Below are 18,771 nucleotides of genomic sequence, written 5' to 3' on the forward strand. Positions count from 1 at the left end.
CCGGCCGCCGCCGCGCAGCGGAAGGAGAAGGGGAAGGGGCGGGGGCGGCGGCGGAAGGGGCCGCTGGCGGGGATGGAGCTGGGAGGTTGGCCGGAGCCGGTAAGCGCTGGGCTGGGCAGGGCCGGTTCCTGCCCCTCGGCCGCTCTCCCGCCCGTGCCAGGCCGCGCCGCGTTCCCTCCGCCCAGGGGCTGTGTGTCCATGTGCTCCTCCCGCCGCAGCGGCTGCGCTCGGGCCCGCCCGCAGCCCCCGACCCGCCACCGGCCGCTCGCCCGCCCTGTCCCCGGGCAGCGCCGGCCCGCAGCGAGGCAAACCCTCTCTCCGTCCTTTTCTCCTTGTGGCACCTCTGAGGGGAGGTTAACCATAAATAGCGGCTGTGTTGGAGAGGTTCCCCCAGTTCGGGAGCTGCTCCCCGTGCCCGCCGGTCCCGTGGGGAGACACGCACCTGATGGATGAGAGGCAATTCACTGGTTGTCAAAGTAATTGCACGATGCCGTGGTGGGAAACGTTCATAGAGAAAGCAGTTACTTGTCAAATTAATGTGCTTGCTTTATTTTAAAGCCTGGTCAAAACATGATAAGCATTAATCGAGAAAAAGCACAATAATAATAGCCCGCCGTGTAATACAGCAGGAGGCAGTGAATCACAGAGTAAAGCAGGATATATTAAAATGTGGAACCTTTGTCTTTCATGACATCTGAGAATGGGGCGACCACTGTCTAATGCTTAACATAAGGTGGTTTTCCTACTTCATTCCTTGGAATAGGATGGTTTTCCTCCTTCATTCCTAGTTAGAAGAGCAGAAGTTCTGATTATTCTAATAGCTGGAATAGTCATGTTTAAGTGTGCAGGGGAAGCGTTACATTTTTGTAAAAATATTTTTAAGAAAGGAAGTATGGAATTGAATGTAAATGTGTTCTGAGGGAGTGTGACTTGTCTGTTCAACCTGTTCAGAGGGGATTTTTTCATGTAGATATTACATGGTATTAAAAACAATACCATACTAATGTGTCTAATCAGATCCACAATGGAAACGTGCATGGCTAGAACAGCAACAAATAGTACTAGTACTATGTTCTCCCTTCTGAGTTTAGGGGCTGAAGAAACTGAGGTTTTCCTCTACAAATGCTACTGATTTTGTACATGCAATTTGTTTTTGCATTAAGATCTAATTATAGTGGAAGCTAGCTATATTGGGATGCATTTTTTTGTGGTTATGGAGTTCAGCTTATTGGCAGCACCATTAGATTTTTGCAGAAGCTCTTTGTTGTAAGCAAAGCTCTGTTACAATCAGTATTTCTTATGTGTATTGCTGTGTATCTGTTGATGAGCAGTACTGTAATTCATCTTTAATCAGAAAAATGTTATTGGAGCTCATATTGCAGGTGTAAACTGAAGTCTGTTTCCTTAGAAAGCTAAAACAAATTGTAAAAATGTTCTTAATATTTTAAATTAATTTTGCAATTTAATTTTCACCTTAGCATTTTATTTCATTGTAGGTAATTTAAGTGGTTTTCTAGCATGGACACTGTTGCTAGCCATAGCTGTCATCTTCTCCAGCAGCTACATGAACAGCGCATTCAGGGGCTTCTCTGTGACTGCATGCTGGTGGTGAAAGGTGTCTGCTTCAAAGCACATAAAAATGTATTAGCTGCTTTCAGTCAATATTTCAGGTATGTGAAAAAAAATTCTTCTATTTAAAAAGTTAACTAAATGCTGTTGGCTGAGGGTTTTTCTGAGAAGTGTATTTTTTTCTGTTGGTTGCAGACTAAGTAACTCTTGTGAATATAAGAAGAAGAGGGAAATTGTCCAGACATAAAGCTGTGTCAAACATTCACAGTATGCTCTTTGATTTTGACATTTTTGTGATTTACTTGCTTACAGGGCTTCATATAATGTTTCTGGCAGGGACCTGCATTCAGTATTTCACTAGAAAAAGATAACTGCTTGCAAGGAACGTAGTAGAGTGTATTAACAGACCCAGATAAGGGATATAATTGATGAAACGTTATCCACTTCTGAATAATGTGACTTGTTTCAAAAATCATATTCTAAATAAAATTTGACTATATAGGTTATTGCTGAATCTCTACTTTCTCAGATTCTCAGAGACAACAACTGTGTTTTAGAGTATACAGGTGGCCCATTAGGCCACATCACTCTTTTCTTCCCCTTCTGTACTGCCCTCAGTTGTGCCTCCAAATTTTGGAGGGTGCTGGATCTCCCAACTTAGTGTTTTATATTAGTTATGAGTAAGCTGCTAGATCTGGCAGTTTTTGAAACATCTTGAAACATCTCTAAAGCTTGACTGCTAATTCATTTGTAAGAAACGTATTTTTATGTTATGACCAGGGAAAAAAGATAAGAGGTTCCTTTTTCTCCTCTAGTGGTGTACTATTGATGAGGTGCAATTATGCTCAAAGACCAAATTTTTGAAGTAGTTAAAAAGAGCTAAGTGCTCAACTCCTATTAAAATTCAATAGGATATAAGTGGCTAATTAATTTAAACTCTCAACCCAGATCTGTTCATTATAGTTCTGGTTTTAATTTAGATAAGATGGTTTAAATTGATGAAAGAATTTGGATGTGGGCACTGGCTTCAGAGTATCCCCTTCATTTCTAAAGTTTCAGCATAGACTCACATTTTCTTAGGATTTAGAGCTCCTCGATATTATGCCCACCTTTAAACAAAACCTAATTTGAGATTTAGCCTGCAAATGCCCGTTTGGGGCATCTTCTAGTGTAGGTAAATAACTACATATGAGTGACCTGACCCCATTTGTATGTCATTGTTTACTGTGGGAGTATCAGGATTTTAATGTGAGGGTATAAAATTTTTGACTGAGAGAGAGTATGAACCCACTTAATCTAGGACTGGTTGTGCACGTGAAGAACTACATCTCTGATGCTGAGAATACTTTACATCAAATAGTAAGAAGTTTTTTGAATTCATTTCACTTTAAAGATTCAGTGAAAATTCAGTGAGTATTGGTTGCACTGCCATTTTAGGATTATGTACCTGTACTCTTCCTTATTCTTTTAGTTGGTTCTCATCCAGTACCAGTAAAAAAAGTACTTTTTTTAAATATGAGAGAATAGATTGAAAATAAGGCCATTATCTTGTTTAATATTGCCATCCTCTTGTGTATTTGTGGAGAAAGAACTAATGCTAAGAACTTCGATAGGTTTACTGATAGAGTTTGGTGGACAAGCTCAGTTGCCAGAGGAGAATAGTTTAGCTGACTTTGAGGTCTGTCTTCTCCATTTTACTAGAAAATTTCTCATGTCCTGTTTGATTTGCCATGATGAAAGGAGAAAAACTGTTCTGAGTCAACCAGTTTTGCAATTTTTCCACAAATACACCATGGCACCTAATATGTGAAGAACAGTGCATAAGAAACCACAAGGATAGGGTGTTATTTGAAAGCATGAAAAAATACAGAATTAAAGTTAGATAAAGGATCATTTGCTTTGATTTATACTTCAAGTGCACTAATGTAGGACTAATATATAGGACAAGTAATTGAGCAGTTCTGAGAAATTCATCTTCAAAAATACAACAATCTAGGTAAGACCTTGGACTACAAACTGTTGTTTCATACCAGACAGCCTATTTGAGGTGTGTGTGTATTTTTCTTATTGCAGCGTTTGTGAATTATTTGTGTTTGTATTTGAATATTTGTCTTATTTTATCAGGACCCTTTTCCAGAATTCTTCAGGCCAGAAGAATGATGTGTTTCACTTGGACATTAAAAATGTAGGTGGTATAGGCCAGATCTTGGACTTCATGTACACCTCCCACCTGGATCTTAGCCAGGACAATGTACAAGCTATGCTGGACATTGCACAATGTCTCCAAGTGCAAAATGTGCTGAACATTTGTCACACCTTTTTAAAGTCTTCTACAGCTGTGGAGCAAGCAGCCAGCATGCCATGTAATAGTGTATTTTCACTGCAGAACACTTTGGGTACGGATACCAGCTGTGCCAGTGATGGCTATGGGACAAACCTATTGCCTGAGTGCTCAGCTGACACACAAACTAACAAAGTCTTGGCTGAGCACCACTCACATGCATCACAGTCTGTTAATCTTCACACCCCCTCGGGTGATGGACAGAAACAACCACAAGACTCTTTAGATGGCAGCTGCACAGATCTTCCATTTAAACAACCAAATTACTACTATAAACTACGCAACTTTTACAGCAAACAGTTCTATAAACAAAACACTTGCTCTGATCATGAGAGAGGAGCAGAACCATCCTTTTCTTACAACACATCCACGGAAATAAACACAGTGGAGAATAATTCTTGCACTGTCAATCACTCCGAGTGTATTCTGGAAACCTCTGATCATTTACCATCAAACTTTCTGGTTCAGTCTGCGAATGAAGCTGCTCCAGACCAAGATGCAGAGAGCACAGTTATGCAGCCCACCAGACAGATGCGGCTGAAAAAGGCAATACACCTCAAAAAGTTAAATTTTCTAAGATCTCAGAAACTGGCAGAGCAGCCCTCTGAGCCCCAAAGTGATGACAATAGAATAACAGAAGTAATTGAACCTGTAAATGAAAGTACCACGGGCACGACAGATGTTAGAGTTACTGATGAAAAAGAAGCTGAAGATTTAGTGAATTCTGAGAATTTTGAACAAACTGTTGAAGTGGAAAGATCTCAAGGTCCTTTGGAACAAGAAGGACAATCACAGACTCTTCAGTCACAGAAACAATATACTTGTGAGTTATGTGGGAAAGCTTTCAAGCATCCAAGCAATTTGGAGCTACACAAAAGGTCTCATACAGGTACAGTTATCAGTTATTTGGTCTGCAGACCAAATATTTAAATTACAGAGAATAACTTGCAGTGTCTTTTGACTGAGAGATGCTGGTTAGGGGTCTACTTTCAAAAGGTTGTGGTTTGGTTTTGTTGGTTTTTTTGGGTTTTTTTTTGATGGATATTCCTACAGGAATAAAGAACTGTAATACTGAGTTTTGCTGGGAGTTGTAGAAAAGATTTCTCCTATGTATTTGGGATTTTGGGTGCTTTTTCAAAGAACATTGTGGGAATTCAGTGAAAATGAAATTTCAGTGAAAATTTTGGTTTTGTCCTGCACTTAGGTGAGTCATTTCTAGTCAGTTTGTCTGGTGGCCCAGATGTTTGAGCCAGATAACAATAAAAAGTGTAAACAAATAAATGGTACTATAAGTATACTAGAATACCTCTGTTCTCTGGTCATATATTCATTGTAAGATACAGGTGATTGGGCCTTGGTGGTAATTTTTTTAACCTGTAGAAATATGCTTTATAACAACTTTAATTGTGTTTACCTAGAGAGTAAGGCTCTTGCAAGCTGCAGAGTAAATGGGAATTTTGAATTAATGTACTTTGTTTTAAAAACTCACAGGTAATATTTTTAAACCTAACATAGATTTATTTTTAAGTATCTTTTTATTCTAGTGAAAAACAAGACCTAATTTAACTTCAAATTAATTAATTTATCTGTTCAATTTAAACAGCATGTCCTATTATTAGGACATTATTATTAAGTTCTTTAGAAGAGTTTTTAAGAATTACCTTTGCTAGTCAGGTAACACCATTGATTAAAGTCCTTGAGATGGTGTTACTCCTGATTAAGCTGTCGAATTTTTTTTGGTTTTCTTTTCCCCTGTATTAAATACACAAATGCATCTCTCTCAATCGTGTCAAATAAACATCACTTTGGAAATGATCATCCACGTATTGGTACTTTGACACTAAATATGAAACGCTCTTGGCAGACATTAATTTATTTTCTTAACTGATCCTTAGAATTAAAAGTTTACTTTTCCATTTTATTCATAGAAAAATCTTCCCAGAACCTGAAAATATGAACATTTTGCATTAGCTTCCTGAATATTCAATTGTTAGCTTTAACTGCTTCTGTATGTTTATGTTTCTAATATTTTTTTTACATTTTTTCTCCTGTGAAGGAGTTCCATATGCCTCTTACCTAGATCCTCTCTTTGCCTTGTATTTTTTTGAATCTTATTATCTGGTTTGAGCTGGTATCATCAGGTATATTTTAATATCTTAGATTTTCAGGAAAATAGATGATCAGATAGAAGACAAGAGCATCTAGAAAAGTCCCTGCTAAGGGAGAGACTGCAGTAACATGTGAGTTTGTGCTAGAGAGACCTCAGGATTCTGGAATTCTGTGCTGCTTTTCACACACCATCTTCTTCCAGTAGTTTTCAAAAATTCCAGACTTGAGTGCTAGTTAATTTGGCATTAGCATTCTTCTATAGATGTGCTAAGATGACAAAAGTGTAAGAGCCTAAGTTTAACAAATAATAAGCACATCAAAGGATGGAAAAACTGAGGCAAGGCTATGACTAGAAATGCCTGTTTGCTTCTCTGTTATTTTTGGGAATTATTCCCTGTTGTTTTGCTGTTATTCATGTTAATTTTTTTTTAAATACCCAACTAGTGCAAAAAGAGTGTTTGGAAAATTGCAGTGGCTAGTGAGTAGGATGTTAATATTGGGAAGATCTTTAGTAGAAGGTACAGGGCACATTTGTATTGTTATGTTAGATACACGGGTAGTTAAATAATAGAAGTGTATGCTAAAAGCCATTTCTATTCATCTGCCACTTCAGAAAGCATAGCAGATTGCTAGCTAATCAATTTTATTTAAAAACATTCATTTTCTAGAGCTAAGCAAAAGGGTTAGCAGGCATTTAAGTATTACAGTTCACTGAAAGTCCTCCCAATGCAGCTTCGCAGAAGAGATAGAGGAAGCTGAAATGGACATGTCACACTGGCAAACCTGTTTTTAACCCACAAATGACAATTCTTTCAACACAAGTGCTGTGGTGGCCCAGTTGTCAAGAAAAAGCACTTGCGAAAGTCTCTGTCCCTGAACACTAGGAACTACTAAAGAATTTGCAGGTTAGCATGGGTGCATTGATGAGTTTTCTATGTGAAGGCAGCCAGACTGTGTTCAACAATCATTGTGCTGGCATGTCTGGCTCTTCTAATTGTATTGTAGTGGACATTTAAAGGAGTCTCTAAACAGAGCTTACTGCATTGACTTTGATTGATTTTGACTGGATGTTATAATTTGTTCTTTATTATATTGACCTGTCTGAAAAAAAGGAAGCAAGTATATCTCTCTTATATAGTCCATACCTGTCCAGGAACATCCAGTGGTTTTGTTGGGGTATTTTATGTATTTTCAGGGAACATCTCAAAAGAACAGCCCCAAATAAACCCAGGCCAATGGAAAGAACTCTTGGCAGGATGGAATGCAACAGGAACAGAGTAGCACTGCCATGTAATACATTGTTGATCCTCAACCTTTTCATTCCCAGCTTTGCTTGAGAAACTTCCAGCATTCCATGCCTTAGTGAGTACAGCTCCTTACCTTTGTGATTTCGTCTTATGCCTTCTTGCCTTTCTCCTCTGGACCTGACACAACACTGCTTTGGTCACTATTGTGTACTTTATCTTCACCTCTTCTTGCAGAGTGTTGAACAAGAACGATGCAACAGAAGATAGAAAACACAAGGCAGCCCAATTGGTTCAAAAGTAAAGTCCCCTGGATGTTTGTTTAAGCATTGTCTAAATTGTATTCAGTTACTACTATTCCCCAGTTTATTGCTGTTGATCCAGCCATGGATCCCACTATTGTGTACTTTATCTTCACCTCTTCTTGCAGAGTGTTGAACAAGAAGGGTACAATCCTGGTGTTCTCAGATCAGGTTTTTGGTTTGGAATTCATTGACAGTTGTAGAATCATAGAATAATTTAGATTGGAATGGATCTCCTGAGGTAATCTACTCCAGTCTCCTGCTCAAGGCACATCAAATTACATCAGGTTGTTTTGTTCATGACCTTGCGTAGTGAAAATTTTGGACATCTCCAGGGACAGAGTTTCCACAACCTCTCCAGTCAGTCACTCCCAGTGATCCCTCATGGGATAAAAGATTATTTTCATATGTCTAATTGGAATTTGTCGTGATCAAACTTGGGTCTGCCACCTCTTGTCCTAGGACTGTGTACCAGGAACAACCTGCTTGCCTCTGCCTTCCCAAGCCTGTAGACAGCAGTGAGATTTCCTGTTTGCCTTCTTGTCTTAAGGCTCCAGTTATGGTCTCACCAGTGATAGGCAGAGAAGAATAACCTTCAGCTTACTAGCTGTGCTCTTACTAATACACCCTCAGGTACAGTGAGGCTAATTGCTTCTGAGCAATGGGTTACTTGATAAGCCCAGTGGTTTGGAATTCTATGCAAGTGCAAAATTGTTCTCCAAAAACAAATTTGATATTTCTTTAAAAAAAACCCTTTTGTTTTCTCTTTATCTTGGGGGAAAAAACTTCCAATTCTTTGTACATCAGTACAGTTAGGATGAGGCTGCATGCAGCCTACAACAATAGTTTTGAGAAATTTGAGCCTCCACTTCCTTCCCTCTCCCTCTAGTCGTTTCAGAGTGGATTCCTATTCAGATACTGTTCTTTAGGTCTACAGTCACTTTTTTCTTGTATGGGTAATTTCTGCAAAAATTGCTACTAGTGTTTTTTAACCTCCATTGCATATTATCTTGATGCTTTTATGGTTTTTAAAATTCTTCCCAGTTGCTACAGATCTGGGTCCCTGTTGGTTTCATTTACATTTGTGTTGTCAGTATCAGAATTTTTAGTGTTTTGCAAGTTTAAAGCCATAATGAAATCAAGCCTCAGTGCTCTTTATAGTTGAGTTACTTTATAGTTGATTTACTGGTTTCATAATTTTTATGTTTAATTGAAGAAAATTTTAAAAATTTTAAAAAATTTTAATTTTTTAAAATTTAAAAATTTTAAAACTGCCAGATTTCCATTCTTTATTAAGTAGACAAAGCAGATAAAGCCTCAAGTTGTCAGACTAACTGCAGGGTTACAATCTGTGAAGTAACATAACTGTATGTTAACTCTGTGTTTTAAAATCTAAAGAGAACTGCATTTAGTCCTTGATCCTAAAATATATTGAAAGAACTTAGTCTGTATTTGGCAGGAGGAAAGAAAAATGGAATTTCCACACCTGGATATGATAGATGTTGCTTGTAACATTTCTGATGTAAAGAATACTTACTGGAAGAGTAGCCAAGAGGTTTTCTGTAAAGTCTGGAAAATTACAATTAAAGAAGTAAATAAAAATCTTAGACAGAATTTTTAATCACAGCCAAGATGAAACAGTGTAAGAGCTCTTTTTCCCTTTGGAAATGTTCTGTTTTTAAAATCACATGGATTTATACCAGTTTTGTTGCCCTGCACATGTGGGACAGTTATAAATGTCCTTTAAATGTATAGCTAGACTCATGAAAGATGATGAGAAGTGTGACTGTCATTGAATCAATGGCATTTGAGCATCATTTTTGTTTTCAAAATTCTAAAAAATGCCCATAGAATTTTATCAACAGTGCAAAAACTAGGAAACCAAGAACTAAGCAGGGGAAAAAAACCCCACCTTTATGAAATACTGTAGAGGAGGAAAAGTTATAACGAAAACATATTTGTCTTAAATTGACAGCAAGAGAATTGTTGTGCAGTCACATTCTAGATTGAGAGTCAAGTTATTTTGAAAAGCTGAAGTGGACTGCACCAGTTTTTGCTAAAGCTGCTAATCTGTTTTTCAAGGTTCAAGAATAACAGTTTTATATGTATGAATTCAGAATTTTGGAGTAAAATACTTGGGTTAATCTTCAGATAGTTTTATATAGGATGAGAATTTGAAGGCAAGTATGTATCTTCTGGAAGTGAATGGCTATGTGCTGAGCAGAGATGTATGGTAGACACTGAAATCAGAAAACACAATTCTTCCAAATTAGCTTCCCTTCATTCCTCCTTCTTTTTAAGAATGTGTCTCTGTCTGTGCAAGTGAAAAAACAGGTACACTTCCCATCACAGTTGTTGTTGGGCCTTATCATCTATTCTGTTCTTTCTGGTGATGTGATGCCCCTTTCATTTCAAATGAAAAGCATTTAAAAAAATTAAAACCTGCACCCATTCATATCAAAACTCTTCTACTTGTTTTGAAAGATAAATTCTGTTTCTGAGCAAGTCTGCCTTACAAACTTAGTGGTAAAAGCTGTGTTTCCCTCTTGAATTTCCCCTTAAATACATAGGTAAGTGTCCTTTTGGGAATATTTTTTACTCTTACATTACATGTTTTAAAGGAAGTGTACCAATTTTAACCATTTCTGTTCTACTGCAACTATTAGAAGTTCTATGTTCTGTTTCTTCTTTTAGGTGAGAAACCTTTTGAATGTAACATTTGTGGGAAACACTTCTCACAGGTGGGAATATTTTAAATTATATGGTACTTACACTTGAAATGCATCTCTGTGTTGATTCTAAAAATCTTGGGTTTAAGATTAGATTTTTTTTTTTTTGTTAAAAGACAGAATTCACATTAGGGATAAATTATTAAAATGCCTTATTTAAAAATAACATGTTGAATGTTTTGGATTTCTTTGATGCATTCTGTGTCTTTGATTCTGTCTGCTCTCAGTAGATGTGTTATGTATTTTACCTTCAAATGAATGTTTAACTATACAGAGCCACAACTATATTTGAAATACAGAGAACATTCATTTCCAAACTGTTCTTTTGCTTTATGCTTAGGGGTAAGTTGTGAATAGCATTTTTACAGTGTCTGGAAACAGTGCAGGTTCATGTTTTATGTAGTGTTGTATTCACAATAAAGTTTCATCTTCCTAAATGGCATAAATTGTTAAGTAGATTTGAGTCAGATAAAAAAAAATTTGTATCCGTATAATTGGTCTGAGTTTCTTTCAGTGAGAACATCACAGTCTGTCTGAAGTGACAAAACTCAGCTATGATTTAAGAAAAACTTCTTGTGAAATTCCGTACTTACATACAGGGCCTAAGCTTAAGCTGCTCAATTTGCCCTCCAGTGCTTGCTTCCTGTTCTGGGTACAACAGCTAATATGTATTTCTACAAATTTGGTGCCTAGTTGTCTCACTATGTATGCCCATTTCCTTTCTGATTTCGTGGTTGAGGTGTGCACATCTAAGTACAGCAGACAGTAAACAGGTGCATATTTTTATATTAAGATTACATAATTATTGTTGAATAGCTTTGGCATTTCTTATGGGTCCTGGTTTAAGAATTAGAGCTACATGCTCTTTGCCTGTCCACTGGTTGTGCTTGTCTCAGTTTCACAGCCCACCAGTGGGACTTTTTTGACCCATGAATCTGATGCCTTTGTGTCCTCCACCTTGTTGCTAAATATCAATATAAGACTGCATCCAGTGAACAATACTGTTTCATCATGCTTATTGGACAATTTTCAGCAAAACTGGGTCTTATTTTTAGGCAAAGAAGAGCATTTTCATTCATTTTGAGGGCTGAGCTTCTAGTTATTAAAAGAAAAACATGGATGTTTCCAAATTCCATTAAAAGTACCTTTGGCAAATGAAGTGGTATTCTGTACTACTACAGTGGGGGAAGAGGGGGGAAGTGTCACACACTCAGAGTGTATGACAGGCATGACAGACTCCTCATGCAACACACTTTGCTCCTCTTTAATTACAGATTCAAACAAAACCCCTGACAAGGCTGGAGATTTTTGCCTTTTAATTAAACACGCCCAAACAGCTTCCCTTTGCTCTGTGTTACCACACTTGCCTGAAGGTGTAGGTAGATACATATTGGTGGACAGCCCCTACATGTCCAGCATACAAGCCAGAGCATTCAGCCTCTGTGCTGCAGTTCTTTCTCTGGTCATAAAGTGGTCTTGCATATTGCTGAGGTATTTGCTTTTGAATCCTGCAAATAAGTGAGGTTTCACCTACAAGAAAGTAAGATGCAAGGATAATTACTATCTACTTCTTGCTTAAAATACCATCTCTAATCTTGGCCTTTATCTTCTCTGTCTGTAGGCACAGAAATAGAAACACTTTTCTCATTTAAGCCTTCATGATCTGTGCTTTTGAGACAGTGCAGCTGTTGGGCATGGTGGGATGTCTGCTCCTGCAGATAGTAGCTGATGTGCTGCATGTTGGAATGTGGAGCAGAAAGTGAAGGAAGTAGGGGAAATTTACATGGGAACTCATAGGGGGACAAACAGCCATAAATGTCTTTGATTTTTTGAGGAAAACAGTCATTTTTTTTACTTCCAAGCCTGCATCTTCCCTTACTACTTGTACACAGCTTGTTGTGATGTGAAGCCTCTCTGGCTGGTGATCCAGGATATTGTGTTTTACCTCCTTCTGCAGAGATTCTTTTGGGAGCCCATGTGCATTAGTTCCTTCATGTTCAAAGCTTGCCATTTACAGAAGGACTAAGTCTGGCATATCTCTCTGGTCTCCAAATTTGTGAGGAGTTCTATGTAACCATTAAGGGGATTCTTCTGAGCATTTTTTTTCTTGCACTGAAATGCAAGCAAAAGTCCCCTTAAGTTTTTTTCATTGGGATGGCATGTGATGCTTTAACCAAGGTTGTGTGCCAGCTCTAAAGCTTAAGAAAGGATACAAGCCAATGATGTTTTTACTGTTTTTTGTCTTAGCACAGTTAGTAACAAGCTTTGCCCTCATTAGGAGGAAAGGACATAGGCTTGTAATAAAGAAATTGATCTACCTGCTGCTTTATGTAAAATGTTTTTATTCTTACTTAAAATGCCTTTATGGGAACTATTTCAAAATAGTTGTTGCACTTCAAATTTACCTTCTGTCTTTATCTGGAATAACTTTCAAATGCCCATTATAGGATTTGTTTGTGACATGGATAGAAGTAAAGGTTCTGTCTTTTTTTCTGTATGTTTTTCTAAAATGCACTGCTGCATAAAATCCCTTGTCTTTGAAAAGCAAAAATTATTCCCTGGTTCATCTTCTTCTTCCCCAGAAATAAGTACCTAATGCCTCTCTTTGAGTGGGTTTCAGTATTAGAAAGTTTGGCCTTAGAAAACAGTGGTTCAGTCACACGGTTGTCTGAAAAAATTTGCAGGGGTTAAAGAAAGCTCTTTCAGGGTTCAAACACTGATCCATTTGATACTGTCCTCTGTTTGTGTGTGTCTGCAGTACTTGAGTTCTGGTATATTATCAGGTCTGATTACAATGATGGATCTTAACAGGTAATTTATTATCTAAATGAGTCAGAAGAAATTACTCTGGGTCTTACTTTTGTTGTCTTACTGTGACTGGTGGGACATGATAATCTTTGCATCTCAAATTTTCTTTCCTGGTGTAAAGGACTTAATGTTTCTTTATTGCACTCAAATAAAACCAGGCAGATATCAGTCAAAGGGAGTGGAAGGGCTAAAAACTGCCTATGGAAGTAGGCGCAATGTCTGGAACATCTGCAGCTCTTCTACGAGGTGTGTCTTGTGCTTGTGAGAGCTGGACTCAGGGGAGTAGCCATTTAGAAGGACCAGAGGCTTTAGAACATTTTAAAAAAAAGGTGGACTCAGTAAGAAGGTTTTATCTAGTCATAGTCTGGTTTGCCTGCTAGACTAGCATGATTTTTAGAGGATTGAGAGAGGAAAGATATGTAATAAAATAGTTACTAGTAGTCCAATTTGTTCTTTTCTGTATCACCTGTTCTGTTTTATTTTGGTATGAGTAAATAATTTCAGGTTTGAAGCATCTGAGTATTTTATGGATAGAGGAATGCTCACCCTATTCTTTTCTTTTTAACCATCTGGTAGGTGAATTCAGACATACTTGTGTAACAGTAGTTTATTTGTAGGACAGGGAAAGTAAGACTAACATGAGCCATATTGCTAGTAAGTTAGTAAGTTCTCTTTTTCACTGCATTCTAGATAGTATAATTTTAATTTATCATTTGATGTGCTTTCAATTATAGGTCTTTTTTTTCACTTAGCATTTGATTTTAGGCTTCTTGTTTTTATTTTTTCCCCATTTCTGTTCTTGTCAATGTATAATTACATACATAAACAACTTGGTCTTGAAGTCCATGGTAGTCTGTCTTTACTAGAGCAGAATGCTTGAGTTCATACATGCTTTGTAGTCTTCTTAGTCTGCCTTTGAAGTAGGAATAAAAAGCCAATCTCATAGTTCCCATCATTGGTTTTTTTTTAACTGTATACAACAACAGGCAAGCTGAATTTAAATGCTTAAATTACTCTTCTTCAGGCAGGTAATCTCCAGACACATTTACGTCGACATTCTGGTGAGAAGCCATACATTTGTGAAATCTGTGGGAAAAGGTGAGGAGAATTGTTCATCTTAGTTAACGTGAAAAAATTTGTTCATGTTTTCTGCTAATCTTTGTGATAAACTAAGGGCCAAGAGCTAAGGCAGCATGCTGCTCCATTTTATTTAGAAGACACTGGGTTTAAATGTGTGCTAATGGGATTAAAATACATAAATGTCTGCAACTGACTTGTACTGAGTAAAGTAATCGTGTCACCAGAGCTTGTGGTCTGAGTTTTTTGTACATTGGTATGTAGATAAGAATAGCTTTGAGTGTATTTTGTTGTGTTATATGTATTGTGTTGTATATTGTTGCATATATTTTGAACAGTGTGAGTCACAATAAATCATGCACATTTGTACCTTTCCCTCACATTTTTTTCGTTATTTGATGATACTTTTTTTAACATTTTATGGAATTCTGAAGTATGGGAAGTTTGAAAAATTTAAGCAAAGCATTAAATCTGCTAGCTAACAGGTGACAGAAAATACACTAATGCAGGAATAGCATAAAATGGAGAATGAATTGGTAATATTAATGGTAAAAATATTTTTTGGAGTTTTTTTCCTAGCATAAATTTAATTGGACATTGTCAGTTTAAAAATGTTTTTCTTAACTGCATCCATTTATCTGTGTATTAGGTCTTTGTTCAGAACATCAGGCATTCATTAAAGCCAATTTCCATATGAGACTCAGTTTAGGGAAATAAGGGCCTTATAAAGACACTGATTGGGTTTTGTGTTGTGTTACAGATTTGCTGCTTCTGGTGATGTTCAGCGCCATATAATTATTCATTCTGGAGAAAAGCCTCACCTGTGTGATATCTGTGGCAGAGGTGTGTAAGAACCAAAATTTCTGCCTCAGGTTTTTTGACTGAAATGTGAGGAGTCATTTTAATCTCAGTGTCTGTCATATTTTTCTAGGTTTCAGTAACTTCAGTAATTTAAAGGAGCACAAAAAGACCCATACAGCAGATAAAGTATTCACCTGTGATGAATGTGGGAAGTCATTTAATATGCAACGAAAATTGGTAAAGCACAGAATCAGGCACACTGGAGAGAGACCATACAGCTGTTCAGCTTGTGGTAAGGTTCACTGTGCATTGCTTGGTTGTGTCTTTGCTTTTCAAATAATAAGTAGAAGTTCCTTTGTCAGCAGAATAACAATTAACCAAAATTGTTTTAAACTGAAATGCCATATTGTGAAAGTTAGTCACAAAATCTTCTGTCTTGCATGCTTCATAGTCTTTAATTTGGTGTAATAAACTCCTTTATTTCTCATAGATTTAAAAGAGAATTTCAGTTGAAAATTAGAGAAACTAAGAGGAATCAACATTGTATTTGGACATGTTTGCTAAAGAGCTGCTCATAGTAGCTGCTTCAAAAATAGATCTATTTGCAGAATAGTCCTTTCTGATGGAAAGTTAGGTCTGACATTACTTGGCTATTGATGGGGTCTTTTTTTTTTCCAGTTGCATACCATTTGATTTTAACTCCATTCACCCACGGAGTTTGATAATAACAACCCTTTGTTACTTTGCTTCAACCTCTGGAATAAAATCAAAACTTGAGCAATGTTTCAGAACACCCGTTTTCAAAATCTGTTAGGCCATACTGCCAGGTGGTCTGAAAATGGCTTTTGATCAGGTCCATCCTGATCTCATAGATTACATAGATTATGCATCCTGCATACTGGGGGTTTTTTTTGCCATTATGTGCTATTTTGACAGAATTTCATTCATGTTCTGAGGAATCAGCTTTGGAGGAGGGTAGCTTCATACGTTCAAATCCAACTGCAGTATGTTTAGAAAAAGCCAATATTATCAGGAGGTCTTGCATTAGAATGAGGGGATAGACGTGCAGGATATGAAAGTACAATCAATCAGTTGTGTTGCTGTCATTAAACAGGCTTGTTTTCATTTTGTCTTGTAGTGGTCTTTTGAATATTTTTGATTTTAGCCAAGTCATCTTATTCTGAAAAGACAAAAATTGTGCAAAGAGGCTCTGATGAAGCATTAAGAAATCATTCACATTATGCAAAAGATCCACATGTATTATCATTACTGTTTAATGGCTGTTCTGAAGAGAAATCTGTGCAGCAAAGTAGAAAGTATGCTGCTGGAAATCGAGACTGCAGTTTTATTGGGCAGTCATTTAATACAGTTTGTTTTAGTTGGTATCTGTCCTCACAAAATAAATGAGATAAAAATCACAAGCTTACTTCTACTGTTTTAAAGAATGTGAGGTGTCTGAATCATGTGGCAATTCTGGAAATTAATTTTCTCTTTTTCTGCTTGTTCTTCTACACTTTGCCTTGGTTCAGCCTCAGACACTTTTCTTTGCAGTATGGTGATTGAGCTTATTTGAGTCTGTAGCTTTGGAGATAGGCAAACAGTGGAATATTTTTCTGTATTCTAATATTTACAGCAATAAAAAATTACAGTTCTCACACATTCTCTGGCTAGGACTGTGGCATTATTTTAGCCTATAGTTAACAAAAAAGCTAACTTTGTCAGCAGTTTGAGCGTTGTTGCTTGGTAATGAACAAACCATTTCTTTCTATGATGAAGCTTTCACTGGAAGAATATATTTAGAAGCTTATCAGCATATTGTTTTTCCAGACAGACAAATTAAAATGATAGTTTAAAATTATTTTTTTTCTCCATGAAGATTGAGACAAACTAAGAGCACTCACAGCTTTCGAATACTAATGGATATTCTTGTCTCTGGAGACAAAAACTGAACCCACTCATTGGGAAACACAAGTTAGAAAATCAGATCAAGAAGAAGAAACAAGTTAATGGAATTGTAAAAATAGATGGAACTTGTTTGAACCTGTTCTAGATAAGAGACTGGGACATATGATACCGTATCACTTGATAGTTTCTGTAAATAAAACATGTTTATTCACTTGTGTTAAGAACAATATCTGAATTTATCACTTGTGCCTCGTAGGGAAATGTTTTGCAGGCTCTGGGGACCTGCGCAGACACGTGAGGACTCACACGGGGGAGAAGCCCTACACCTGTGAGACGTGTAACAAGTGCTTCACTCGCTCGGCCGTGCTGCGGCGGCACAAGAAGATGCACTGCAAAGCCTCCGAGGAGGGGCCGAACGCACTTGAGGAATTCGCTCAAGGGATCGAAACGCCCGACCTTGACAAGTCCCAGAGTTCTGACTCTTTTGGCCAAGAAATGTCTGTCACGTTGTTACCAGTGTCTGTTAAATTCCCTGTTCGCCCAGCTGGAAACTCGGCTGAGTTTGACGGTTCTGCGGATTCATACTGTAAGTTGCGATCAATGATCCAACACCACAGTGCAGCAAACCCAGAGAAACTCGGTGTGGATTCTGCTAAACTCCTGAAAGCCCAGGCACAGCAAACTCCACCAGCAGCATATGCTTATGCAGACGCAGATGTGTCTTCAGCAGAGGGACCCTTGCAGTCTGATAGCATTCCCATGATCCGCTCCTCCGTGGCTGGCCTGGACAGCCACTGCAGTGACCCCCTGGGCAGCCGGGCCTTGTCTGCCACTTACAAGAGTAACGAGGGCCCCTTCTTCTCTAGCATGACCCTCTGGGGCTTAGCAATGAAGACCCTGCAGAACGAAAGCGAATTGGAGCAATGAGGGCTCAGCTGACTGTACCAAAACTTCTTAGAGGCGTTTCATGCTAACGTGATTGCAATTGCACTGCAGCATAGGGAGATCACAGAGAGTTTAAGCCAGGTGGCTTGGACACTGACAGGAATCAAAGTGCTCATTCCCAGAACCACGTGTAGGCTGCCTTTATTTACACTGCTTCTCAGCAAAGTTTAAATGCACTGTTGGGGACCTTTGTTGTTCTGTGACTGCACTGTGTAGCTCCTGTGTTATTGCCATGATATACTAAAATTTTCTGCTGACTGAATTTGCCATTTAACTTAGAATTTTTACCTGACAATGGAGGAAAGGATGGCCAGTGTCTAATTTCATGGTATGGATACAATTCCAAGTATGGGTCATCAAAGCCGTGTGAGGGTGTAGATATGGCAGGAGGAAAATGCTTAACCAGTCCCTAGTGAACCTGAGTTTCAGTAGTGGCTTTCTTACCAGTAGGGTCATTGGTTTACAGGACCTGAGCATGGTGACATTAAATTTAAATGTTAAATACTGGACAATATTTGTGATAGTGCAAAGTAACTGTATATCTAGAAACTTTATTTTTTTACAATAAAAGCGCTTTTTTTAGTATTTTATAAACTATTTTGCACAGCAAATTATTTGTACAATGAAGGCCAAGATCAAGTCGTGAATAAAGGGAAGTTGTTTTACATTGCTTGATATGTTTTGTCTTTCTGTGAAGGATTTTCAGTAACAGTTCCATCTATTCCAGATCTCTTTGCAATGCTAAAGGGGATGCCACCACGAGAAGAGATGCACTGTAAAATAAATGCAATCAATACACCAGTGGGTTGTCTTGTGCTTGAATGAGTATAAAACATTGGCTGATTAATGGAATAAATAGACTGTTACAGGATAGAAACGTTGCTTAGAGGCCTGTTTCTGCTTTGGTGCTTTGAATAGTTGCTGCATTTCAAACTGCTTGC

At 37.8% G+C, this 18,771-nt stretch overlaps 1 protein-coding gene across 2 annotated transcripts; it reads left to right on the forward strand.

The window, feature by feature from the left end:
* The first annotated feature begins 48 nt into the window (after positions 1-48).
* ZBTB49 (zinc finger and BTB domain containing 49) lies at positions 49-18,505 on the forward strand. 2 transcript variants are annotated; one of them, XM_039551284.1, is made up of 8 exons: positions 49-99; positions 1,497-1,670; positions 3,694-4,799; positions 10,260-10,306; positions 14,127-14,200; positions 14,940-15,022; positions 15,111-15,272; positions 17,142-18,505. In XM_039551284.1, exons 2-8 carry the CDS (start codon positions 1,519-1,521, stop codon positions 17,810-17,812), a joined length of 2,295 nt encoding a protein of 764 aa, XP_039407218.1. In that variant the 5' UTR covers positions 49-99; positions 1,497-1,518; the 3' UTR covers positions 17,813-18,505. The 2 variants fall into 2 exon arrangements, with proteins under 2 accessions (XP_039407218.1, XP_010400201.1); XM_010401899.3 differs by lacking the exon at positions 49-99 and adding an exon at positions 106-476.
* Positions 18,506-18,771: the final 266 nt, after the last annotated feature.

The sequence above is a fragment of the Corvus cornix genome, chromosome 4, assembly GCF_000738735.6.
Source record: "Corvus cornix cornix isolate S_Up_H32 chromosome 4, ASM73873v5, whole genome shotgun sequence".
Taxonomy (NCBI): domain Eukaryota; kingdom Metazoa; phylum Chordata; class Aves; order Passeriformes; family Corvidae; genus Corvus; species Corvus cornix.